The sequence below is a fragment of the Salvelinus namaycush genome, chromosome 4, assembly GCF_016432855.1.
Source record: "Salvelinus namaycush isolate Seneca chromosome 4, SaNama_1.0, whole genome shotgun sequence".
Classification (NCBI taxonomy): domain Eukaryota; kingdom Metazoa; phylum Chordata; class Actinopteri; order Salmoniformes; family Salmonidae; genus Salvelinus; species Salvelinus namaycush.
Genome location: NC_052310.1, coordinates 10,669,429 through 10,697,218, shown reverse-complemented (window position 1 = coordinate 10,697,218; position 27,790 = coordinate 10,669,429). Strand labels below are relative to the sequence as shown.

General features: G+C 41.3%; 1 protein-coding gene and 1 long non-coding RNA gene across 2 annotated transcripts in view; one reads left to right on the top strand and one right to left on the bottom strand.

Moving 5' to 3' along the window:
- The window catches only part of LOC120046129 (cGMP-dependent protein kinase 1), a 187,120-nt gene that overhangs the window by 52,963 nt on the left and 106,367 nt on the right, over positions 1-27,790 (top strand). Inside the window, exon 3 of the mRNA XM_038991111.1 lies at positions 14,671-14,784. Within this exon, the coding sequence (XP_038847039.1) occupies positions 14,671-14,784 (114 nt within the window). The remainder of the gene's footprint in view (positions 1-14,670; positions 14,785-27,790) is intronic.
- On the bottom strand, positions 7,527-10,550 carry LOC120046131. Its single transcript, XR_005476778.1, has 3 exons — positions 10,383-10,550; positions 9,136-9,229; positions 7,527-7,570 (listed from the first exon to the last, which is right to left on the bottom strand). It is a non-coding gene; the product is annotated as an uncharacterized LOC120046131 (long non-coding RNA).

The following is a 27,790-nucleotide window of genomic DNA, read 5'->3' as shown; positions in this document are numbered from 1 at the left end:
TTAGATTTTTTAAATTAACGTTACTACGACATACAGCGTGCGTTAAAGCGAGACCGCACCGAAATTAATGGCGGAATAATAGTTTAACATTTTTCAACAGAAATACGAATTAACATCATAAATAGTTCTTACTATTTGATGAGCTTCCATCAGAATCTTGTGCAAGTTGTCCTTTGTCCAGAATAATCGTTGCTCGGTTGTAGATTGTCGTCTTCAACTTTGGAATTAGCAGCAAACATTAGCCATGTGGCGAAGACGTGTCCAACTCACCATAACGCAGCACAAATAAAATACCGAAAATCGCAATATACTGATATAAACTGATATAACTCGGTTTAAAATAACTACATTATGATGTTTTTAACACCTATATCGAATAAAATCAGAGCCGGATATATCTAACGCCTATAACGAGAGCTTTTCAGAATGCAATCCTGAGGTCTGTCTTGCGCCATGACGAACGTTGAAAAGACTGCACACCCGGTTCCAAGAGCTTTTGTACGGCCTCAGATCTACCTAGACACCCCATTCAAATTCTCACTGCTTACTGACATCTAGGGGAAGGCGTATGCAGTGTATGTCGACCCATAGATTACATGCAAATTAATAAACTGACCCTGGAACAGAGTGCCCGATTTCAGATTTCTCACTTCCTGACAGGAAGTTTGCTGCAAAATTAGTTCTGTTTTACTCACAGATATAATTCAAATGGTTTTAGAAACTAGAGAGTGTTTTCTATCCAATAGTAATAATAATATGCATATTGTACAAGCAAGAATTGAGTACGAGGCAGTTTAATTTGGGAACGAAGTGGAAATGGCGCCCCCCTATTGAGAAAAGGTTAAACAACCATTACAACCTTAGCTTATACTGAGGTTTTTGTGGTCTAAACTCAACCTGCGCCCCCTCGGTGTCCATCGAGGTATGCGTGGTCTGAAGAGGATTTCCTCGGTGTCCATCGAGGGTTTTGTAACAGTAGAAAAGGGCTGTTCCATGATGCCAGATCATGTCTCTGCTCACGGGGGCAAGCCAATGACTTAGTTAAACTTTAAAGGGAATACAATTCTCTTTCATTAAAGGTTTAACATCACCTTACATCATTTCACAAATAGTTTCATCTTTACTCATTCATTTTATACAAGAATTAGATGCAAACCCCATAATTGAGAAATGTACATATTCAGAGATATAGTCATGTGTGTTTCCTGTCCTCTCTGAGGTCACCAAATGAAACACACTCGTCATAAGTGTCCGCGGACCATTCCCATCTTCTCACAAGTGGACATTTTGTATCAAATCCTTATTTGGGGGATTTAGGAGTTCGCCATGTGAAATCCTTTGTTCTCTCTATGTGTCTCTTTCTGCATGGCCGGGGGAGAGCGTCTTCTCCAGGAATTTACGACCTGGGATAACAGAACCTGGGATAATAGAACCATGAGAGAGAGAGGGGGAAGCCACTAGCAATACCAAAAAGGGCCACTTCATGACACGGAGTATACCAAACATTAGGAACATCTTCCTATTATTGAATTGCACCCCAATCCCCTTTTGCCCTCGGAACAGCCTCAATTCGTCTGGGCATGGACTCTACAAGGCGTCGAATGCGTTCCACAGGGATGCTGGCCATTGTTGACTCCATTGCTTCCCACAGTTGTTTCAAGTTGACTACAGTAGATGTCCTTAGGGTGGTAGACTATTCTTGATACACACGGGAAACTTGAGCGTGAAAAACCCAGCAGCTTTGCAGCTCTTGACACAAACCGGTGCGCCTGACACCTACTACCATACCCTGTTCAAAGGCACTGAAAGGTTTTGTCTTGCCCATTCACCCTCTGAATGGCACACATCCACAATCCATGTCTCAATTGTCTCAAGGCTTAAAAAAAGCATTCTTTAACATGTCTCCTCCCCTTCATCTACATTGATTGAAATGGATTTAACAAGTGACATCAATAAGGGATCACAGCTTTCACCTGGATTCACCGGGTCAGTCTGTGTCATAGAAAGAGTATACTATGTGTAGGTCGTTGTTGTGGAAGAGTTCGTCATTTGAATAGGGCTGGATGCGGTTTGCATGCGCGCAGATCCAGATCGTATCTCACTATGTTGTGTATTTTCCACTTTCCCCTTCCTGTTTCACACAATACCTCAACAATGTGTCAAAGAGGATACAGACAAACTCATGCACGTTTGCATATTCTGATCATCTTCGTTACTAGTATTTTTTTCTTGTCGTACTTCCTATATTTGGGATCTCTTTTTTTTTTTTAAGTGTATGAGAACATTAAATGGTGCGTGACTGTTTCCTGCTTGGTAGATGTGAGACTTTGCTTGGTGGATAAAACCATTAGAACAAGCTGCTACAGTACAGCCTTACCACCCACAGTGACTAATGTCCCAATCAGATTGGAGTGGGGCATCTCATAGCTAACTTTCCCAAATACATAGGCTATAATCTCAGCCACCACGGACGGCACACTAACACATCTCAACACCCACCACAGAGGCATTTCCTTTTCCAACCTCCATGGCTCCCTTCCTTCCTGATAGTAAAAGCCTTCAAGATGCATTGCATTGTGGGGTAATAGAATGTGTTCCCCCCATAACCTACCCACCAGTATATCCTCTGGGATTGGTCTATATCGTCTAGAAATCTAGTGTTGGCGAATGGGGGAGTGAGGAGCGGGAGATGTACAGCATATCTGACTGCACACTGACAGTGTGAGTGGCTGGACCATTGATCCGATGGTTGCTCCTAGATGAACTCTCTCCACGTATAGTAGGTAGACATGTCTCTGGGGATCCTCTCATGCAGGGCTGTGTGCAGCGCTGTGGGATGCTCTGAGCGGTCTCTCCCCCTCCCCTGTGTGTGAAAGCATCTCCAGACTCTCCTCAGGCGCCTGCTTTTCGTGTGCAACCAGATGGAGCACTGAGAATGCTGCCAGGGTTGTTCATGGCTCACTCTGCTTGATGCTTTTCCGTGTTCTCGCTCTGTGTTTTTGCATCTACAGTAGCGGTATGGCGGTACTGTGCTATCGATGCAGTATGAATCCCATCAGTGATCATGGACAGGAGTCGGCACATGTTTTCACATGATTCCACATGCAAAATGTCACGCGAAGTAATGGGATACTGTATTAGTGTTTTGCTATTTATTTACTGTCAATTGCAATGCACTTGGATACTTTTTGGGCTGTCCTGCAAATTAACTTGGCATGCCTCACTTGCAATTGCATTTAAACAGATGCGCTTATGGCACAAAATGATGATTTGACCTGTTTTTCCCCCGAGATCCCAGTTGTCTTGAAATCACCAATAGACGCGTTTCCCACTAGTAATTAGTAGTTGGAAGGCCGTTCAAGTGAATTTTTATCAGCCGTATGTGATAAATTCCCACTTCCACTGGTTACGAACGAAGCATTCGGCACAATTATTACTGTACTTTGAAATGTAGGTGAGGGCAATGTGCTGTTGGGGGCTCATTACCATATTTGGGGGCATGGTCTAAAATATGTTGTATTTGTACCAAACGTCAGTGGAAATGTTGTACCCGTTTTAAGTGGTTTTATCATTATGTTGACAAAGGTTGAGGATCCTTTTATTTTGAATTTTTTGGAAATGTTCTGAAATTTGTTAGAATGGGTGTGACTCAAGTGCTGAAGCATTGACAGGTTACTGTGGATTTTCTATTAGCTTAATGGTAGCTGGTTCACTGGAAGTTAATGTTTTATTTTCAAGTACATACTGTCAACTAGTTACAAGTGGGTGATTGTAAAATTCACAGTAATTTACTGTAGCCAATCCATCACACTGACTGACATGATGGTCTGGTAGGAAAGTGAGTATTACAATTACATTGTGACTATCTGTAAATTAAATACTGTGTGGTTATTTGGTATCACATGCAATTATGTCAGCCTATAAGTAAATGTGCATTTTACAATACCTGGCAAGTAGTTTCTAGTTAAGAAATGGCAAATTCACAGTAACTTCTGGCAACAAGTTGCCATTAAGTTACCTGACAATGCACAATAACCTCTTCACTGTTGTGATGTGATGTTTGATACCTGAGTTCCGAGACATGCATTGCGATTGCTAAGCAGCTAACTTCGAAGCAGTGTGCTGATGTGTGTATCACTTCATCAGCAATACGTCATCAATGACATCCAAAACTTTTTTTGATCTCGTGCTTTTTTAAACTGTGTGTTGCAAAATGCGAGATCCCACTGATTTCACCATTGTTCCGGTGCTTTCTTCGATGCCAAGCTGCTTTCAAACATCGACCTCTACTGGACACCGTACTTACAAATATACAGTGCCTTTGTGAAGAGCCTGGTTCTTCTCTCGGTTTCTTCCTAGGTTCCTGCCTTTCTAGGGATTTTTTTCAAGCCACTGTGCTTCTACATCTGCATTGCTTGCTCTTTGGGGTTTTAGGCTGGGTTTCTGTATAGTACTTTGTGACATCGGCTGATGTAAAAAGGGCTTTATAAATACATTTGATTGATTGAAGTATTCAGACCCCTTGACTTTTTCCACATTTTGTTACGTTGCAGCGTTATTTTAAAATGGATGAAATAAAACAAATCCTCAGCAATCTACACACAATACCCCATAATGACAAAGCGAAAACTGTTTTTTAGAAATGTTGCAAATGTATTAAAAATAAAAACAGAAATACTTCCAGAGTATTTCCAGAGGTTGCTCAACTAAAAGTTTTGAGATTATGCTGCAGGACTTACAGGTAATTTGTGGTTTAGTACGGTACCCTGCGTCACTGCTTCATTGCACCAGACCAGCGCAAGGGGGAGTTAGAGCACTGATTATGCTTTTGAGTCCCAAGGTGCTAATGTGTCTCTAACTGACAATGAATGGGCGACATAAACCAACTAGAAACTGATAATTGTGGACCACTTCAACATTTAATTTCAATGAAATGAATGATGAGGATGAAGAAGGTGATTGAATTTCGAACAATAGTGTAAGAATTTCTATTTCTCTGTTCTGCACATACACACATTTTTTTGTTACTACTCGTCAGTATTACTTACTAAAACTGTTGTTACACTAAAGTTTTCATTCTAAGATAAACTTAGACTACAATTAGGGTGTGGAAATGTTAGGATTATTTTTCTCTTACTGTAGTACTGTAGCCGTACTGTAGCCTACTCCCGACCGGTCACGTTGTACAGCGCCATTATGGGCTATTAGCAGGACAATAGAGACTTTGTGCAAGGCAATTGATCAGCATTAAAAACTTTGCATATGAGGCCTTCTGAGTGCGCAGCTGTCTAAGACACTGCATCGCAGTGCAAACTGGATTGCTACAGATGCTGGTTCGATACCCGTGCTGGTCGCGACCGGTAGACCGGTAGGCGACGGTGGGCTTTTGGTTTCTCTCCCTCTAAAAACAGAAATAAATAATTCTAAATAACAAACTGGCTTTCTTTGCAAATTAGTAAGAATGTGTCACCCTATGTTCAAGAATGGCCTTTTTCTCACTATCGGTTATTTGAAAACAAAATCATCTCCAATTTTTTTTAAACAAACCATGGAAAGTTGGTTGCAATTTCAGTTTAATCCACCAGAAAAGACAGAACAAATAATACAACAAACATTGTGGTTAAACTCAAATATACTAATTGATTAAATAAACTTTATCAATTGGAACCTTTAACAAGTGGAAGGGGGAAAAGTATTATAATTATTATTAACCCTGTTTTTCAAAGCGTAGCGGGCTGTGAATTCTGCAAACAACGTTTTTAGGATGGGCTATTAGCAGGACACTATACATTGGTCATGGCCCCTGAGTGACACAGTGGTCTAAAGCACTGCATCTCAGTGCAAGAGGCGTCACTACAGTCCCTGGTTTGAATCCAGGCTGTATCACATCTGACCGTGATTGGGCGGTGCACAATTGGCCCAGCGTCGTCTGGGTTAGGGGAGAGTTTGGCCGGCCGGGATGTCCTTGTCCAAAAAATAGGCACAGTGGGCTTTTGGTTTCTCTCCCTCTAAAAACAGAAATACATATTTTGGCCTTTATTCAGATTACAATCGCTCGCTTTCGGTTATTTGAAAATGAAATAATCTCTAAAACATCGTTATTTTTTAAACAAAGTGATAATTATTATTTATTAATTTAGAATTTAGAATGATGTAAAAGCCCTTTAGATATTATCACAGATCAGATTTGCCGAAACTAAAAAAACTCCTCCAATCCTCTAAATGTAATTATTGGCGGAGAGTCACGTCATCTAACATAGGTGACATGAGTCTCACTAGTGTTGAGTAATGTGCTGTCAAACGTGGTGTAGGTCTTATTTATTTTAAAATCATATTGAAGTTCGAAGAAATAAGATTTGAAGCAATAGTCTACCCTCGTGTGGTCAACTATTTCAGCACCGTTTCGCGCTGCTCGGAGACAAGCATGGGGACTGGTCTTGATAAATCAATGAGATTTTTATTTTCACTGAATCTCCATTTCGGTGTTGGTCAAACTACAATTATGGTGCGGAAATCTTATGCTCTTAGTACTGTAGCCTACTCCCGACTGTCAAATCAAATCAAATGTATTTATATAGCCCTTCTTACATCAGCAGATATCTCAAAGTGCTGTACAGAAACCCAGCCTAAAACCCCAAACAGCAAGCAATGCAGGTGTAGAAGCACGGTGGCTAGGAAAAACTCCCTAGAAAGACCAAAACCTAGGAAGAAACCTAGAGAGGAACCAGGCTATGAGGGGTGGCCAGTCCTCTTCTGGCTGTGCCGGGTGGAGATTATAACAGAACATGGCCAAGATGTTCAAATGTTCATAAATGACCAGCATGGTCAAATAATAATAATCACAGTAGTTGTCGAGGGTGCAACAAGTCAGCACCTCAGGAGTAAATGTCAGTTGGCTTTTCATAGCCAATCATTAAGAGTATCTCTACCGCTCCTGCTCTCTCTAGAGAGTTGAAAACAGCAGGTCTGGGACAGGTAGCACGTCCGGTGAACAGGTCAGGGTTCCATAGCCGCAGGCAGAACAGTTGAAAGTGGAGCAGCAGCACGGCCAGGTGGACTGGGGACAGCAAGGAGTCATCATATCAGGTAGTCCTGAGGCATGGTCCTAGGGCTCACGTCCTCCGAGAGAGAGAAAGAAAGAGAGAATTTGAGAGAGCATACTTAAATTCGCACAGGACACCGGATAAGACAGGAGAAGTACTCCAGATTTAACAGACGGATCCTAGCCCCCCGACACATAAACTACTGCAGCATAAATACTGGAGGCTGAGACAGGAGGGGTCAGGAGACACTGTGGCCCCATCCGATGATACCCCCGGACAGGGCCAAACAGGCAGGATATAACCCCACCCACTTTGCCAAAGCACAGCCCCCACACCACTAGAGGGATACCTTCAACCACCAACTTACCATCCTGAGACAAGGCCGAGTATAGCCCACAAAGATCTCCGCCACGGCACAACCCAAGGGGGGGCGCCAACCCAGACAGGAAGATCACGTCAGTGACTCAACCCAGTCACGTTGTACGGCACCATATTTTCCTAACGGAAAGCCTGAGGGTTTCGTTTTTCTTGGAATAGAAACACCATAATATTAATCAAATTAATTAAGCTAAATATGTTCAAATCAATCCCATATATTATGTTCTTACAAAAAAGGTTTTAAATTCTGTAGTACAGCCAATATTGAAGACTAACAGGCATTAATGGCAACAGTTGCTGACAATTAAGTAATGTGCCATAGAATTCTGCAGCAGCCTGCAAGGTGTGCTGCAGTATGACACAACTTTTACAGGAAGATCCACTGTACATAAGTATTCAGAGCCTTTGCTATGAGACTTGAAATTGAGCTCAGGTGCATCCTGTTTCCATTGATCATCCTTGAGATGTTTCTACAAATTGATTGGAGTCCACCTGTGCTAAATTCAATTGATTGGACATTATTTTGAAAGGCACACAACCGTCTCTATAAGGTCCCACAGTTGACAGTGCATGTCAGAGAAAAAACCAAGCCATGAGGTCGAAGGAATTGTCCATGGAGCCCCGAGACAGGATTGTGTCGAGTCACAGATCTGGGGAAGGGTACCAAAATATTTCTGCAGCAATGAAGGTCCCCAAGAACACAGTGGCCTCCATCATTCTTAAATGGAAGAAGTTTGGAGCCACCAAGACTCTTCCTAGAGTTGGCTGCCCGGCCAAACTTAGCAATCGGGGGAGAAGGGCCTTGGTCAGGGACATGACCAAAAACCAGTTGGTCACTCTGACATAGCTCTAGAGTTCCTCTGTGGAGATGGGAGAACCTTCCAGAAGGACAACCATATCTGCAGCATTCCACCAATCAGGCCTTTATGGTAGGGTGGCTAGACGGAATCCACTCCTCAGTAAAAGGCACATGACAGCCTGCTTGGAGTTTGCCAAAAGACACCTACATGACTCTTAGACCTTGAGAAACAAGATTCTCTGGTCTGATTAAACCAAGATTGAACTCTTTGGCATGAATGCCAAGCATCACGTCTGGAGGAAACCTGGCATCATTCGCACAGTGAAGCATGGTCAGAGTCAGACGAGTCAGGATTGAGGGAAAGCTGAACAGAGCAAGTACAGAGAGAGAACCTTGATGAAAACTTGCTCCAGAGCACTCAGGAACTACGACTGGGGCGAAGGTTCACCTTCCAACAGGACAACGACCCTAAGCACACAGCCAAGACAACACAGGAGTGATGAGCCCAGACTTCAACCTGGTCAAAAATCTCCGGAGAGACCTGAAAATAGCTGTACAGCAACGCTCTCCATCCAACCTGACAGCTTGAGAGGATCTGCAGAGAAGAATGGGAGAAACTCCCCAAATACAGGTGTGCCAAGCTTGTAGCGTCATACCCAAGAAGACTCGAGGCTGTAATTGCTGCCAAAGGCGCTTCAACAAACTACTTAGTAAAGGGTCTGAATACTTATGTAAATGTGATATTATTACCTTTATTTTTTATAAATTAGCAAAAAAAAATAAAAACCTGTTTCTGCTTTGTCATTATGGGGTATTGTGTGTAGATTGATGAGGAACAAAATCTATTTACTCAATTTTAGAATAAGGCTGTAATGTAACAAAATGTGGAAAACGTCAAGGGGTCTGAATACTTACCGAAGGCACTGTAGTTGGGATCTTGTACATGCAGTTTCAGCTGATGAGTAGCTTAGTAGGTAGAGTCGGGGACGTGAGGGTATGAGATCAGATCCTGTTGAAGGCACACATGTTTTGAAAGTAGTTTTTATGTGAAACCACACTTTCTGCACTGTTCAAATCATTTGTTTTATTTAGTATAGTATAAGCTTCTGTCTTAAGCATCCTAAATAATGCCATAGATTCAGTAAAAAAAAATGTAAACTTGAAGGCAAAAAAGGGAGGCATGATGTAATATGTGAACCTGGTATTCCAACTGATTCTAAGCTACTAAAGCCAACAACCTTCCGCCCACCAGAGTTTTGATGAAAACAGTAAAGAAAAAAAAACATCTGATAATCACACAGTGCTATTTATTGCTGACCAGCAGATGCCACTAATGAGCATTGTGAACTGATAATGAAACAATTTTGTGAACGCTCCAAAGCCTTCAGAAAGCCTCGGTTTCCCAGCACTACTTCACAGTGCTGCTTATTACTGGCACATTATTTAAAATAATTTTCTGAACATACAGTGTCAAGTGAGGTGCTTTATTTGCATAGGAATAACCATCAAACACTTAAAATGACCTCCACTGACAGTTGGAGCAAATACACATATACGTTTCCACGCCCCCCAAATATGCTAATGTGCCCCACCAGTACATTGTCCCCACCGATCAAAGAGCAGCGATGATTGTACTTTAGATGAAAATATTGGGTAGAAAAATGTCCCATTATGTCTACAAGGTACCGAACTGAGCCATGTGAGTTCATATGTGTACCTTTGAACTTGTTGTACCCCAAGCAAACACCACTTTAGTGTACCCTAACCATACCCTTATTTTATGAGTGTGTTAATATACTGTATGGTCAAAGCAATTAGTATTAACCTGGTGGCACTGCAGAAACAGTGATCCACTCCAAACCAAGAGGTAGCAAGTTCAAATCCCCAAAGAGTTCATGTGCACTCTACGTCAAGTGTACTTGAGTACTGCTAGTTTGATGTTGGTGATAATTGGACAATTATTTACTTGATTTTGGTTTTAGCAAAGTGCAGAAATGCATTATTGCCAGTACTTGTCGTCACAGTACAAGATTGTACAGTAATTGAAATCTGAATACAGCAGCATACTGTCATTTTATAAAAAATAATACCTTCAGGTTGTTTGTTAATGTTTATTTAATTTTTACTGCAGCATTAGGTAAGGTGCAGAAATATATTCTCACCTATCTCTGTTGTGTCCACAAACCTGGTGGTGCAGCAGGAACTTCAAGTAGCTGGGACCCAAGAGGTTATGAGTTCAAATCCCAAGTGAGTCTGAAGGAATCAGCATACTGCCCATTAACACCTTACTTTAGTTATGAAAATACAGTGACTAGTAGTAGATGTATAGTATTTTCACCACAACTAGACAAATACCTCCAGGGGACCACGTCCTAAAAAAATCCTTGGGGACGTCCCTGGAACAAACCGGAAGTAGACAAATACCTCCCGGGGACCACGTCCTAAAAAAATCCTTGGGGACGTCCCTGGAACAAACCGGAAGTAGACAAATACCTCCCGGGGACCACGTCCTAAAAAAATCCTTGGGGACGTCCCTGGAACAAACCGGAAGTAGACAAATACCTCCCGGGGACCACGTCCTAAAAAAATCCTTGGGGACGTCCCTGGAACAAACCGGAAGGAGACAAAACCTGCAGGGGACCGTGACTGTTTAAAATGAGTTAATGCCAATTATGCCTTTCAAAGTAAAATATTAAAAATTACATTTAGCACCTGGGCTCACATGTGGTTATGTTATCACATGTCGAAATTTCGCTTCCCCATGTTGTCACATTTATTTCAAATTAATTTCATAGAAGATCATGTTCTCACATGTTGTCACGTGTAGTTTTATGTTATCACATGTTGCTTCACATTGTCACATGTTATCAGGATGTGATCATGTGTTTTTTCCGTAAGGGAGCCAGATCTCAACAAGCTCCTTTTAAAGAAATACTGTACAACTAACACCTATTGAACCCAATGTAAATACGTCTTTCTATACATATGAGGTTATTATGCCAGTTGTCCCCTCTAGTGTAGCAGTGATTAATTCATCAGGGTGTATTATTAGGAGAATTTAGTGACAGAAGACCAGTTTGATTAAAAGACCAATCTGGTCCGTCTGGCTATTATCTAGTAGAGGCAGATTGTCTGTTCTTATTTTATGAATGCCAGGGCCTTTCAGGATATTAAACAATTAAACAGCCTCCCCTGAGATGTAAATTAATCGCATGCTTTTCAGCCAGGAAATACAATGATGACTGATACAGAGCATCATGATACCCTGGTACCATGCTCCATGGACTTGACTCTGAGATAACGTGACTCTGAGATAACGTTACTCTGAGATAAACGCTGCATCCTATTGTCCTCCGTGTTCTCCGTCCCTTTTCTCCCTTATTTTGCTGTCACTACATCACAGATTAAGCTGTCAGGCGATGATGGATATCTAATAGATGTGTTGGGAAGGAAGGAGGGAGGGATAAACGTGTTAGGAAGGAAGGAGGGAGGACACAGCGAGATAACTCACTCTGTGTGTGAAGACTATTATTTTTTACAGCTTTCACCGCTCGGTATAGCAACTGGGGCCGAGTACATCTCTGGGGCCGAGTTCCCTGCAATCCAGGACCGCTATACCAGGCTGTGTCAGAGGAAGGCCCTAAAAAAAATGGTCACAGACTCCAGCCACCCAAGTCCCAGTCTGTTCTCTCTGCTACCGCACGACAAGCGGTACCGGAGCGCCAAGTCTGGGACCAAAAGGCTTCTGAACAGCTTCCACCCCAAAGCCGTAAGACTGCTGAACAGTTAATTAAACGGCTACCCGGACGGTCTGCTTTTCACCCTCTACCTACATGTACATATTACCTCAATACATCACCTAACCAAACCTACATGTACATATTACCTCAATCAATCAATCACCTAACCAAACCTACATGTACATATTACCTCAATCACCCCAACTACCTCGTACCCCAGTACACAGACTCGGTACTGGTACTCCTTGTGCATATGTATGTGTTTGTATAGTCTGTATATATCCTTGTTATTGTTAATTTATTGTGTTACTATTTTCTTATTATCTATTTGTTAATTTTCTTACTTATTAACTGCATTTTTGGGAAAGGGCTCGTAAGTAAGCATTTCACTGTGTTAGTTTTTACTCTGTTTATTTAGAATCTAACGGAAAACTAGGAAAAGCTCAAACCAAATTTATTCACCCAATGGGTCAGACAGCTGAACAGACAAAGACATATTCACACAAGCACTGGTATTTAAACCTTCCTCCTATGCTGAGTCTCCTCCTTAAACATCTGAACAGCTAATACATCTGTTGCTAGACAGGACTTTGATGAAGTCTGTTCTTTCTCACTTCATCTGACCTGACCTCGGCCCAAATTCCTTACTCCTCCCCAACTCGTGGCTGTCCTGTTGACTTGTACCAGACTGTGGACCTTCTCCTTTCCGTAGGATACCTGATATCTAACAGTAACATGTTCTGACAGAATGTAAATGTTCTGCATTCCCCTCTCTCCCTCAGTGACTTGATGAAATTATATTTCAAGTTTATAAGTCAGAACCCATCAACGGTAAAGTCTACACTTGTTGTATTCAGGCATGTGACATACAATTTGATTTGATTTAAAACCCCAGGATATTCTTTTGGTACATTTTCACATTGTTTTTTAGGGTGAATTTACGGAACAGTTTGAAGGGAGTAGATATGTGTCCATATTTCATTTTCCAGCTGATAAAGGAGCTGCCAACAGTGCTAGTGAAGAATTCCCCCTCCAGAAGCCTTAGATGGAAGAGAGGCTGTTGGTGCTGTCACCATTTGGATCAATTCCACACAGCTGTAGTCGGTGAACCACACCGCATGTACCGTCAAACCAGATCAACGGGGTTTTGTCTTTTTGTCTCTGCCCTGGCCAGAGGTGTTTTTGGGAGGAAATGCTCCAGTTATTTGGCAAACATATGATGTTCAGGGAACACAACGCAGCCCTGATTTATGAAATTCACATAAAAGAAAAATGAAGGTGTAAAAACTAGAGATAGAGAGGGTAGAGGTAAGGAAATATTTATCTTAAGGCATCTAAATCTTGATTGTCCTGTTGGAGGTATGGCAGAGGTTTACATCTAATCCTCCCTGCTGCTCAGGGAATGGACCAGGGACCGGTTTCCCAGAAGCATTTTAAGATTAAGTTCATTGTTAGAACCATCGAATGAGCATCATTAAATCTCCCTCCGAGCTGTTTCCCAAAACCATGGTTACTGACGTTACACTTGAAAGCGCTCGTAATCTAACGACTGCCTTAGACCCCTCGTAGAACAGCTAAGTGCGTCGTAAGATGACTTTTGGCCCTCAATACAGAATCAAAACGTTTATCTGTCTCTCTGTGACCGCCAATAACTTCGTAGGTGAATACAAATACAAAGTTTGCAATGTTACAAACAAGCAAAGCAACCTTTTTTTTTTTTTTACCGAGATGACTGCATTATAAGATAGCTATATTATGCAAAATATAAAACATATAGAAATCCCTTTCATGTTAAATCAATTAAGTTATTTAGCCAATTGTAGGATAACACAATGTGTACAACATGTGAGCATTGATGTGCCAACTCTGGGATTTATAGGCTAAGCCGCCTCAGTATTTGCAGCCATAAGTGATAATAATCTCTCTAGCAGCTGATCATTTGTCAGTATTGTGTAGTTAATCTCATGTTAATGTAAGGATGTAAATAGGTAAAGCTGGAGTGCCTTCTTGCCATCCTCTCAGTATCGACAGAATGCTCCAACAACACACTTAGCGAACATTCTCTCTACGTGGTGTTTTTGTAAACGCATGTTCCACTTTAAGCAGCTAGAACAATGCGTCGTTAAAACACTCGTAGGCTTGAGTTCAATCACTGTCGGGAAACCTAGCCCAGGAGAATGGCCAGCCTGTTCTGATTAGAGAATGCCAGTCCTTTCATCTGGTGCCAGTCTGTAAACGGTGACCTGTTGCTGCTTGGTGAATCACCAGTTTGCCAGAATCAGACTACAGAGATGGGGATTTTGGAGCTTGCCGGTCTCTGCTGGACATTCAGCGACATTTAGTCCCTCACATTCCAGCAATGCTTTCAATCCCCACATCGATTTGCTTCGTAGTGATCTGAAACGAATGTCTGTTTTGCTAATACCTTTCCCTCGTTTTTCCTTTCAGCTGGTGTTCTATTTCTCCTCTGAACCCATTATTGTAGTCTGCATACCATTCTACTGTAATCTCTACACCCGGTGCTCATGTGCCGGTTAAGTAATGAATTTAGACTTTTATTCTAATGCATTAGCCACGACTCCCCAATCTGGGCAACAGCGGTGCTGAGCAGCACGGTCACATTTACAGCCTGTCATGCTCACTTTCACGGGCCGTATATCAGCGGGGGAAATTAAAGAGTGTGCTCTGCTCTTTCGTTTTTTCCTTGCAGATGGGAAGGTGGAGGTGACCAAGGAGAGCATGAAGCTGTGCACCATGGGACCTGGGAAGGTGTTTGGAGAGCTGGCCATCCTTTACAACTGCACCAGGACGGCCACCGTCAAGAGTAAGTTTGACCAGTATAAGTGAGGCAGTGGGTTGCCCATGCACTGAACACCATAGTTGAGTCCAATTATAAGCTTGGGCATAACTGTCCATAATCAGCCATATACTCCCTCAACCTGATTTACTAAGCATTTGCACCTGTTATTTTCAGAAGATAATAAAATACAAAAATACTTATCCTTATCAAAGCTTAGTAAATCAGAATGACTGGCCTTTCAACAGCAGTGAGTTGAGCTGAGGTGGATAATGTGTAAAGAACAAATGATCATTCTCTGAGCTTTGTTTGAGTCAATTTTAATTATATCCAGCCAACATGGAATCAGACAGATAATTCCCTATTTTATAAAGTCCTTCCAGGTGAACACAGTAGACAATTTGTTTAAGTCTCCCTCCCAGATACTGAAGACAGCCTCTGAATCATTTTCTGTGCTTTCGATGGTTACTTTCCTGCTTTTGTCAAGTACAAAGAGAGAGAACTTGAGCACACACACAGAATAGCATCTATATCCTGAGGAAATACTCTTTCTACCTTTTCACTGTGATGAATCATTGAATAATGAATGCGTACCTGGAATTCCTGTTGGGCAAATTCTTTTAACAAAATGTCTTTTGACATATGTAAAGTCAGATTGGTATGTAAACATGACCGAAAGCATTATCTTATCATGGCCATATAGTTCCTTAATATAATGGTAAGAGTAGCAGCTGTTGCTGAATAAATATCTGATTTGGCTATTTCATGCACAGCATCCATTTAAATTGTTTTCATATATCCCAATATAGTTTTCAGGGAAGGCTTAGAGCATAGCAAATACACCCACTCAAACACTCCCACATATCAATTTAGGTCTGTGTAACCACACAACCCACCCACATGCACGGACTCACACAATCATCACCCAGATTATTATTCTAGAATTATTATTTCAATGTTTTCATACATTGTTCGTGCTTTCGAAAGTAAATATGATTTCATTGTGTTAATAGGTTAATGAGTCAGTCTACATCCCCAAAAAGTAGGGTTCCTCAAGGGTTCTTTCGGAAGGGTTATGGTTCTATGTGGAACCATACTGACCCAAAGAAAGCCTTTAAGCCCTTCAATGGCTTTTTACAGTTAAAAGTGTTGTTTCCTCGTTGAGTGGCAATTAAAATGTAGGGGCGGCGGGGTGTTTGAATATTTCGGCGCGGGGTTTGCGCACATTTTTTTTGTGCAACCGTGAGTGAGAGTGTCATTGAAGTTGATCTAATCTGTTGTGTTATGCCATTAAAAGTTATATATGACTGTGTCCTGTGACGGTGTTTTGTGAAAGAATCATGTATGGCCTTGGAAAAGCTAAATAAAATGACCTTGTGTCAATTGTTGTCTAAGTCATTAGTTCTCAATTCCCCCCTCAGGGACCTCCAACAGTTCCAGAGTTAGCACACCTGATTCAACTTGTTAGTAGTGATGGGGAAACAAAGTTTCCTGAAGCATTGAGGCATTCCAGCCAATTGTGTTGAAAATAGCTTCATTAATGGAGGCTTTGATCAACACAGTGTACACTATTGACACCTGCTGGTCAAAATAATTTAGAACAGCCAAATTATTATAGATGACGTCCCACACGCTGTGGCACGTGCGCAGAGTAGCCTTTTTGTCTTCTACCAAACCAATCAGGTGGTTGTTCGACAAAACAAAGCTTTGGACGTCATTGATCACGTGCCTCCCGATAAAGTGATACAGGCATCGGCACACTGCTTCGAAGTAAACTGCTTAGCGATTTCGACACATGCCCTGGAGCTCCGGTATCAAAGGTAACATAACTACTTATTAGTAAACACAATAATAAAACCTATGAAATTATAACAATATGAATAACAAAAAACTACGTTTTGTCGGTTTGAATTCTAAGCAAACATTGTTGGAAGTACAATAGACCAACATAGTTACTGTAGTAGGTCAAAGCTGTGTGCTGGAAAACCTTGGTAGAATGTGGGTGGTGTACACATTGTGGTGCTGAAGTGAATTTTCTTTATTTTTCAGCTTCAGACTAAGGCCTACTTCTCACTTAGTTTTTAGTTTTTAATTTACATCGTTTTTACACCGGAAGGTGATTATACAACATTGTAAACTGGGTGGTTCGAGCCCTGAATGCTGATTGGCTGACAGCCGTGGTGTATCAGAGCGTATACCACTGGTACGACAAAACATTTATTTTAACAGCTCTAATTGTGTTGGTAACCAGTTTATAATAGCAATAAGGCACCTTGTGGGGTTTGTGATATATGGCCAATATACCATGGCTAAGGGCTGTATCCAGGCACTCCGCGTTGCGTCGGAGAATCAGGTGTGGTAGCACTGGGCTTGAATGAAAAACCCTGCATAACCCTGTAGCTCGACCATAGCAATTTTGTTAACAAACAATGTGACGAATTAGAAACTGCTGAGAAACACCTGTAACATACAAAGTCATTATACAAGTACAAAACACTTTTAAGAATACATATTTACAAATCTGACATTGGATAGGTGCCCTAAATCCTTAAGCTATACATTTTCTTAGTAATGCTGTACACAGCTGTCCAGCTAAAGACCACACATTAATTCCTACATTGATAAATGACAGTGCCTTAAAGTATTCACACCCCATGTTGTTGTGTTACAGAGTGGGATTAAAATGGATTTCATTGTCATTTTTCTTTGTCAACGATCTACACAAAGTACTCTGTAATTTCAAAATGGAAGAAAAATTCAAACATTTGTCAAAATGTATGAAAAATTAAACACTAACATTACATAAGTATTCAACTCCCTGAGCCAATACATGTTATCATCACCTTTGGCAGCGATTACAGCTGTGAGTTTTTTTCTGGGTAAGTCTCTAAGAGCTTTCCACACCTGGTTTGTGCAACATATTCCCATTATTCTTTTCAGAATTCTTCAAGCTCTGTCAAATTGGTTGTTGATCATTGCTAGACCACCATTTTCGAGTCTTGCCATAGATTTTCAAGCAGATTTAAGTCAAAACTGTAACTTGGCCACTCAGGAACATTCACTGTCCTGCTGAAAGGACAATTCATCTCACAGTGTCTGGTGGAAGGCAGACTGAACCAGGTTTTCCTATGGGATTTTGCTGTGCTTAGCTACGTTATGTTTCTTTTTTCCTGAAAAACTCCCCAGCAAGCATACCCATAACATGATGCAGCCACCACTAAGCTTGAAAATATAGAGAGTGGTACTATGTAATGTATTGGATTTGCCCCAAACATAACACATTGTATTCAGGACAAAAAGTTAATTGCTTTCCCACATTTTTTGCAGTGTTACTTTAGTGCCTTGTTACAGACAGTATGCATGTTTTTGAATACTTTTATTCTGTATAGGCTTCCTTCTTTTCACTCTGTCGCTTAGGTTAGAATTGTGGAGTAACTACAAAGTTGTTGATCCATCCTCAGTTTTCTCCTACCATAGCCATTAAACTCTGTAACTGTTTAAAAAGTCACCATTGGCATCTTGGTGAAATCTCTGAGCGGTTTCCTTCCTCTCCGGCAACTGAGTTAGGAAGGACGCCTGTATCTTTGTAGTGACTGGGTGTATTGATACACCATCCAAAGCAATTAATAACTTCATCATGCTCAATGGGATATTCAATGTCTTTTACCCATCTACCAATAGGTGCCCTTTGAGGCATTAGTAAACTTCCCTGGCCTTTGTGGTTGAAATTCACTGCTCAACTGAGGGACTTTACCGATAATTGTACGGGTTGGGTAGAGATGAGGTAGTCATTTAAAAATTATGGTAAACACTATTGCACACACGGAGTCCATGCATCTTGTGACTTTGTCACGATCGTCTGTAGAATAAACGGACCATCTAGTGTGCTCTGAGTTCCACATCTTTTATTTTGTGAAACTTAAAAAAAGGGGGGAAAAGAAACCAACAACGACTGTGCAGTACTGAGGTGCCACATGCACTGACTCAAAACAAGATCCCACAAAAACCCAGGGGGGAAATGGCTGCCTATATATGATCCCCAATCAGAGACAACGATAAACAGCTGCCTCTGATTGGGAACCATACCAGGCCAACATAAACATAAAACAACCTAGATAACCCATCCTAGTCACACTCTGACCGAACCAACATAGAGAATAAAAGGCTCCTGAACTTAAGGCTTGCCGTAACAAAGGGTTTGAAAACTTATTGACTGAAGACATTTCAGCTTTTAATATTTGATTAATTAGTAAAAATGTCTAAATATGTCAATCCACAAAAAAATCTGAATTAAATCCCCTTTAAATTCAGGATGTAACACAGCAAAATGTGGAAAAAAGTCAAGGGCTGTGAATACTTTCTGAAGGTACTGTAACTATGAAAGCAGATGGGAGCAGAGTTTGAGAGCTAGGCCCAAAGCTAAGTTAATCGTTATAACCTTCGTAGTAGCATCTTTAAATCTCAGAGCTGTTTCCCAACACCATAGTTATTAAAGTTGCACTTGAAAATTGTTTTAATCTAACGGCTGCCTCAGACCTCTCGTAGAACAGCTTCGGTAGAAGCTTTTCTGGCCTCCTGCGTCATTTTATTCACAGAATATCTCTGCTAAACATAGAATCACATGGTTTATCCAGCTCTCTCTGACCACGATAACTTCAGAACAAGGTTGACTACAAATCCAACGTTTTCAATGTCTTTGCAATTGATACAAACAAGCAATGTATAAAAAGATGCTTCAAATGAAAACCGAGATGACTGCGTTAAAATACACTGAGTGTACGAAACATGTACACTTTTGACTCCATGTTGACTCCAATGCTTCCCACAGCTATGTCAAGTTGTTTGGACGGCCAATGGGGGGGTGGATCATTCTTGTTACACATGGGAAACTGTTGAGTGTGAAAAACCCAGCAGCGTTGCAGTTCTTGACACAATCAAACCGGTGCGCTTGGCACCTACTACCATACCCTGTTCAAAGGCACTTAAATATTTTGTCTTGCCCATTTACCCTCTGAATGGCACACATAAACAATCCATGACTCAATTGTCTCAAGGCTTTAAAATCCTTCCCTTCATCTAGACTGATTGAAGTGGATTTAACAAGTGACATCAATAAGGGATCATAGCTTTCACTTGCATTCACCTGGTCAGTCTATGTTATGGAAAGAGCATGTATATAAACAGTAAGCTATAGGCCTATCTCAATCCTATTGAAATACATTTCATGTCCAATGAATTGAGCTCTGTTTTACTCCTTGTAGGCTACTGTCTGTCATTTGTCTCAACATATTTCATGATGTGTAGCCTAACGTGCGCAGTGATGTGCCAAATCTGGGATTTAGTGCATTTTTATTGGGTAACATTAGAATAAGCCGCCTCAATATTTGCAGCCATAGGTATTAATATCTCTCCAGGAGCTGATCCGTCATCAGTATTGTGAAATCATTCTAATGTTAAGGAAATATTTGAATGGAGAAAGATGATCCGAGAGCAGCGTTTCCTTTCTTTCGATCCTATCAGTGTCGACACTTGCTCCAACAACGCACTTGGCAACCGTTCTCTCTGCTTGGTGTTTTTGGGGAACTCGTGTTACATCTTCGGCCGTTGTAGGAAAGATGCAATGTTAAAACACTCATAAGGCTAAAAATCCATTGCTATCGGGAAACCGGGCCCTGTTCTCTCCTCCATAGTAGCAAGAAGCGTACACTAGTACTAGTACATGTCACACTCCCTGTCCCTTGCCACTCAACGACGCCCAACGTACCCAAAGGCTCTTTTAAGAGACACCTAATACATTTACATAAGCACACACCATGTTCACGTCTGTGTGTGTGTGTGTCGGAAAAGCCAGGGGAGTGTCAAAAACTATACGCGAAAGAGAATGGTCAAAATATCCCCTTTGGTAGGGGAACCTAGGATCTTCATATCCCACGGCGGTGACGACGCTAACTGTTATGCTATGAACCCTGTAATAGATACATCAACTTGACACCGTTGAAATGGACAGTCTGGTGATGACAGCAAGCGTTCCTTCCAAAAATGTTTGTGTTGTTCATTCACTCAGTACTGATTGAACGTTTATTTCTCTTGCTTGGTAAAAACAAAATGTCTAAAACAGTTGTGTTGAAAACAGTTTCATTTTATCACATACCTTACCAAGTTAGCAAGCATGACGTTTTCTTTTGACTGCGCACAGGTTACACAAGCAAGCAATGATCATTATGATGTTAAGAGCCCCGACACTCGGTTTTAGAAGCTAAGGACCTTATCTTTCATATCAGCAATAGATTATTTTCAAAAAACAAAACGGTTAAATTGATAGACATCTTTATAGAGTTAGGATTAGTGTTCCCGCACGGCCATACCTCCATGTCACAGCGTTTGTTTACAGAAGACAGACGAACGACAGAGGGACCACCTGTGCTAATTAGCTATCTAACATGCTCCGAACACCTGTGTGTAACGGAGGCCGCCAGAAACGTGTTGTCACTGAAAAATACTGTGATAAAGCCAGTTAAAACAGTATACAATAAGTGTATATTTTGCATTTGTGAAATAATTTTGATGTGACATGAAATTACGAGGCTTTATGTTTCTCGAACCATATTGCAGTTGAGAATCAATTTGCGTTTAGATGGAGTATTTGGCTGTTTTGGCTGCCAGAGCTAGTGTATCTCTGAAAATAACAAGATCCTTGGATCTTAAGGAGTAATGGTAGCAAAGACAGATGTGAAGATGGGCTTAAACTGCTTCTCCAATAGAAATCCCATATCACACTTGTCGGCAATGTCATGGTGACGTTAGCTAGCTATGATCATGCGTCGAGACGTCATCGGGTCTAAGGGTCAGCTCACGCCGAACTACGCATGTACAGGCCGTCAAATCAAAGGCCCTCCTTCGCTATAAAGTTGTTTTTGACAAAAAATGAAGACGTGTCAGTTTGTCACTTTCACGAGGTTGGAGTAATAACATGTTCAACGGCTTAAGACATTGGCTCAAATCTACGTTGTGCTCTTAGATTTCCATAAAATGAACAACTAAGGAAGGATTTTGTCACTTCTCTCATTGACTACTTTAACCCTGGCCTGGTCTGTTTGTTCTATTTCGCAAGCATTCCCAGAGGTCTCGCGATGTTGTGCTTCTGGGTTTAATAACTTTCTGAAGGTAGGCTCCTTAAAAGTACATCTTTGGCTAGGAGCATACTGAATCAATGCATAAGGGATAGAATTTGCTCTGGATTTTTGAACAGTGACACGTCTGTTCTGGTGTGTGCATGTATTATAAATTAGCAGCATAGTCGTTTTCCCAAGCTCCCAAAGTTTGGTGTTTCTAACATGGCTATAATAGCAGCCAAGGACGTTCGCTAGCTTATTTGTTTGTGCTCTAATTACACGCCAGTGTCCGTTCAACAGTTTACACAGATGACTGTCTTCAGCCATGTGAAAAATCATCCATAAAGGTTCAATAAAGAACCATAAAAAAGGATTCTATATAGCCCCCAAAAGGGTTGTAACCATAGCGGAACCCTTTTTTTTGGTGCTATATAGAACCTTTTTTAATGGTTCTTTATATAACCTTAGGAAATGGTTCTTTATATTTGTAGAACCTTCAAAAAAAGGTTCCAGATAGCACCAAAACGTGTTCCATTCACTAACAGAATGGGACGGCGGCTCATTCTGACTAAACCCTGAAAACAATGGTTCTAATATTCCATAGGTTGTATTATTGTGTTTAGTAACACATTGAATCAGGTGTGCTAGCTCTAGAACAGCTGGGGGTCCCTGAGGAGACAACTGACAACTTTACCAAATCAAAATCAAGTCTCAATTGGGACAAGAGCTTACATGAGTGAGTTGTACACAATATACTGATGCTGGCCATAGTCAAATTTGACATTTAATGGCATAACACAACCGTCTAGATGAACTGGAATGACACTCTCACTCACGGTTGCACAAAAGAGCTGTGAGCAAACCCAGTCCCAAAATATTCTAATGAGCCGCCGTCCCTACATTTTAATTATCAGTCAAAGAGCAAACAACCATTTTTTGAACTGCAAAGAACCATTGGAGAGCTAAATGGGTTATTTGGATCAGTATGGTTCTATATAGAACCATCACCCTTCCTAAAGAACCCTTGAAGAACTCTACTTTTTTGTGTGTACAGGTACACCTGTAATGAGCATTCGCTCTGCGCTAGTGGCTGTCTCTGCAGAGAGTTACACAAACACCATTACTGTGTTTTTCTAAGATACATTAAAATATGAATTAAACAATGAATTACTGTCAAAGGTAGATAACTGCATTATCATTTAGTTTGTTGACTGTGTTTTTCGATGAATCAACTCAAGGATGAATGCACACTGTCGGCACTGGCTTTGGCTTAGCTTCCTGCCTTTTCATTCAGTGGTTATGGTAATAGAAGTAGTGCTTCAAAATGATTGAAGCAATGTAATGGGGAGTCATAAGAATTTTGATGTCTATAGTATGTTCTTTCTTGGATAAATCTATAGCTGCAGTCTGTGAGCTGAAAAGGATTTAGAATGATAGATCAGTCCTTCACGGTAACAGACAGTGGTCATCGATGTCTTGGGAAATATGCCACAAATCCTATACAGCTTCAAAGAAGAATACAAAGTTGGATTGTATGTGACTGAAAAGAGCTGCTCTTGGAGTAAGGGCTTTCTGTTCTTTCAAGGCTGGACTGGCCAGAGCCTGGAACAGGTTGCCTTGAAGGTCCAGAAAGAAGAATCTCTCTACTCTCCTCTAATGTATCAGCCAGCTGTTACTATACATTTATTTTGTCTTTCATGGGATTTTTGTCATGTGCCTCTTAAGTGCACACGGTAATGTATTTCACAGTATCAGGACACTTATGGGTATTGGCGGCCAGTTCACAAGGCAGCAGATTTGAAGTTTTTCACCAGGCGACAAGTTAGGGACATGGCAGCAGATTTGAGGTTTTTCACCAGGCGACAAGTCAGGGACATGGCAGCAGATTTTAGGTTTTTCACCAGGCGACAAGTCAGGGACATGGCCGCAGATTTTAGGTTTTTCACCAGGCGACAAGTCAGGGACATGGCAGCAGATTTTAGGATTTTCACCAGGCGACAAGTCAGGGACATGGCAGCAGATTTGAGGTTTTTCACTAGCGACAAGTCAGTGACATGGCAGCAGATTTTATGTTTTTCGTCAGTCCATTATCTTCTGCTGTGTAATTGAATTCACAGGAGCTGGTGAGGGGAGGTTGGCTCATAGTAATGCCTGGAATAGAGTGAATGGAATGACAAACACATGGAAACCATTCCATTCGTTTGATATATGTTTGATACAATTCCTCTCTCTCTCCCTCTCTCTCTCTCTCTCTCTCTGTGTCTGCTATTTATTTTCACACAAACTCATTAACAATATTAAGAGGGGCTGTCTGTTTTTGGGAGGGTGTTATATTTGTCATTTTTTACCCTTATTTACCAGGTGAGTTGACTGAGTACACATTCTCATTTGACAGCAACAACTTGGGGAATAGTTACAGGAGAGAGGATTGGGGATGAATGAGCCAATTGGAAAATGGAGATGATTAGGTGGCCTTGAGGGCCAGATTGGGAATTTAGCCAGGACACTGGGGTTAACACCCCTACTCTTACGATAAGTGCCATAAGATCTTTAGTGACCACAGAGAGTCAGGACATCCGTTTAACATCCCATCCAAAATACGGCGCTTTACACAGGGCAATGTCCCCAGTTACTGCTCTGGGGAATTCAGATATTTTTTTAGACAAGAGGAAAGAGTGCCTCCTAATGCCCCTGGCATTTTCGTTCAGGTGTTATGTTGGCTGAATAGCTTGTTGCTATAGAGACATCTCCATCCTGACTATTTTTACTTAGTCCCGGGAGAAAATGCGTTTCACCCACTCGTATGCCACTAATGCCTGCAAAGAGCATGCACAACCAATCATATTGCTTCATTTGAACTCTCGTAGGGGTCCTGCCTGTAACTGAAGGTAAATGGTTGCTTCAGGGAAATATGGTAAAACAATCATCTGATGCTTCATATTTTTTGAAGGCGTTGACCTTTCGGCATTGAAAGTTGATGGAGACGTCTCTATCTGCGTTCGTGTTGTTGCCATGGTTTAGATGTACTTCAGTGGATTGTTTTGCTTTGCAGAATGCCTGTGGACATAGTGGGCTTAGTATTGGCTTTCTGCTGTCTTGTGGGACTCTGGCATAAAGTCTACTGTTTTATTGTATCATTGGTAAACAGTCGCCTAGGGCGTGAAACTTGCTCAAGATGTTCCTCGTGCATTACCAAACTTTTAGGGAAAGACTTGGCAACAGCAATGCCAAACTATTCCATGCACGACTCTGATAAGTCGAAAATATGTTATTATATGACAAGATTGGTCTTGAATATAAATGGTATTATGCAAATAATCATGAAACTGATATTCATGCCACATGTTTTGTCTCTGCGTTGCAAGGTTGCAGTGAATATGTCATCTTGTTTAATGGGACTGTATTTCTCCTGGTAGATGTTTCTCTGGGAACAGTCACAGTGACAGTGGCTTACTAATGGTCAGCAGGGTGAGCTGTGGTCACTGACCAGTGTTGTGTAACTAAACTGACGTGGAGTAACAGTAAGGATGTTTTTCTGTCATCACCACGCTCCTTTTCAGAGGGATCGGAGTCAATGGACTGATTGAAGTCTCGACTGAACATAAGTAATCATAGTATGCAAGAGTCTGAAATCACTTGTTGGCATGCTGTTTATTTTTCTTTTGATTGTAAAGGGCCATTTGACCGATGAGACACTCACATTGTTGGTTGCATAGCTATTTCAGTCACACAATGATTCCGCATTCTGTCTCCTGTAAAGTAAAACCCCAGCCATCGCATCAAGATAGTTATTGATTTAAAACCTACAAACCATTCACATCAAGACCAAGTTCATCTAACTGTATTGTCATGTTTAGCCTGTTTCAAATTCTGTCAAGGAATCAATAATCACTTTCCAATCGTCAAACACATTAAGAGAGAAAACACTAAACAGTTGTATGTGGTTACAGTTTAGCTGAGCTGTTAATAATCTGATTGAACCTGAAGACGCTGATTGGCTGTGTATGTTCCCTAATGAACACAATGAATGGTCACAGGTAAAAGGGACCGGTGTGGCTTGGCTAAATTGAATGAGATTTACAGCACCACTCAGTCACTACGCTCCACAGTGGAGAGACCAACACTCCAACAGCTAGAGTCTGTCAATAAGAGAAGGAGATCCTGTAGCTGATTAAGATGCGCTGCTTCTGGAGGAGGAGGAAGAAGGGAAATATCAATAGAAGTGATTTGCCGCTTCACCAAATAGGTTGTATTTACAATGGTGTTTGTTCTTCACTGGTTGCCCTTTTCTTGTGGCAACAGGTCACAAATCTTGCTGCTGTGATTGAACACTGTGGTATTTCACCCAGTAGATATGGGAGTTAATCAAAATGTGGTTTGTTTTCAAATTCTTTGTGGGTCTGAGGGAAATATGTGTCTCTAATATGGTCATACGTTTGGCAGGAGGTTAGGAAGTGCAGCTCAGTTTCCACTTCATTTTGTGGACAGTGTGCACATAGCCTGTCTTCTCTTGAGAGCCAGGTCGGCCTTTCGGCTGCCTTTCTTAATTGCAAGGCTATGCTCACTAAGTCTGTACATAGTCGAAGATTTCCTTAATTTTGAGTCAGTCACAGTGGTCAGGTATTCTGCCACAGTGCACTCTCTGTTTAGGGCTGAATAGCGTTCTAGTTTGCGCTGTTTTTTTGTTAATTCTTTCCAATGTGTCAAGTAATTATCTTTTTGTTTTCTCATGATTTGGTTGGGTCTAATTGTGTTGCTGCTCTGGGGTCTGTTTGTGTTTGTGAACAGAGCCCCAGGACCAGCTTGCTTAGGGGACTCTTCTCCAGGTTCATCTCTATGTAGGTGATGGCTTTGCTATGGAAGGTTTGGGAATCGTTTCCTTTTAGATGGTTGTAGAATTTAACGGCTCTTTTCTGGATTTTGATAATTAGCTGGTATCGGCCTAATTGTGCTCTGCATGCATTATTTGGTGTGTTACATTGTACACTGAGGATATTTTTAGCAGAATTCTGCATGCAGAGTCTCAATTTGGTGTTTGTCCCATTTTGTGAATTCTTGGTTGGTGAGCGGACCCCAGACCTTACAACCATAAAGGGCAATGGGTTATATATCTGATTCAAGTATTTTTTGCCAGATCCTAACGGGTATGTCAAATTTTATGCTAATTTTGATGGCACAGAAGGCCTTTCTCTCCTTGTCTCTCAGCTTGTTCACAGCTTTGTGGAAGTTACCTGTGGTGCTGATGTTTAGGCCGATGTATGTATAGTTTTTTGTGTGATCTAGGGCAACGGTGTCGAGATGGAATTTGTATTTGTGGTCCTGGGAACTGGACCTTTTTTGTAACACCGTTATTTTGGTCTGACTGAAATACTGTCAGCGCCCAGGTCTGTGCAGAAGATCTAGGTGCTGCTGTAGGCCCTCCTTGGTTGGGGACAGAAGCACCAGATCATCAGCAAATAGTAGACATTTGACTTCAGATTCTAGGAGTGTGAGGCCAGGTGCTGCAGACTGTTCTAGTGCCCTCTCCAATTCGTTGATATATATGTTGAAGGGGGTGGGGCTTAAGCTGCATCCCTGTCTGACCCCCCGGCCCTGTGGAAAGTAATTTGTGCGTTTTTTGCTAATTGTAACCCCGCACTTGTTGTTTGTGTACATGGATTCTATAATGTTGTATGTTTTTCCCCCAACACCATTTCCATCAATCTTTATAGCAGGCACTCATGCCAAATTGAGTCGAAAGCTTTTTTGAAATTAACAAAGCATTAGAAGACTTTTCCTTTGATTTGGTTTCTTTGTTTGTTTGTTTGTCAATTAGGGTGTGCAGGGTGAACACGTGGTCTGTCGTATGGTAATTTGGTAAAAAGACAATTTGACATTTGCTCAGTACATTGTTTTCGCTGAGGAAATGTTCGATTCTGCTG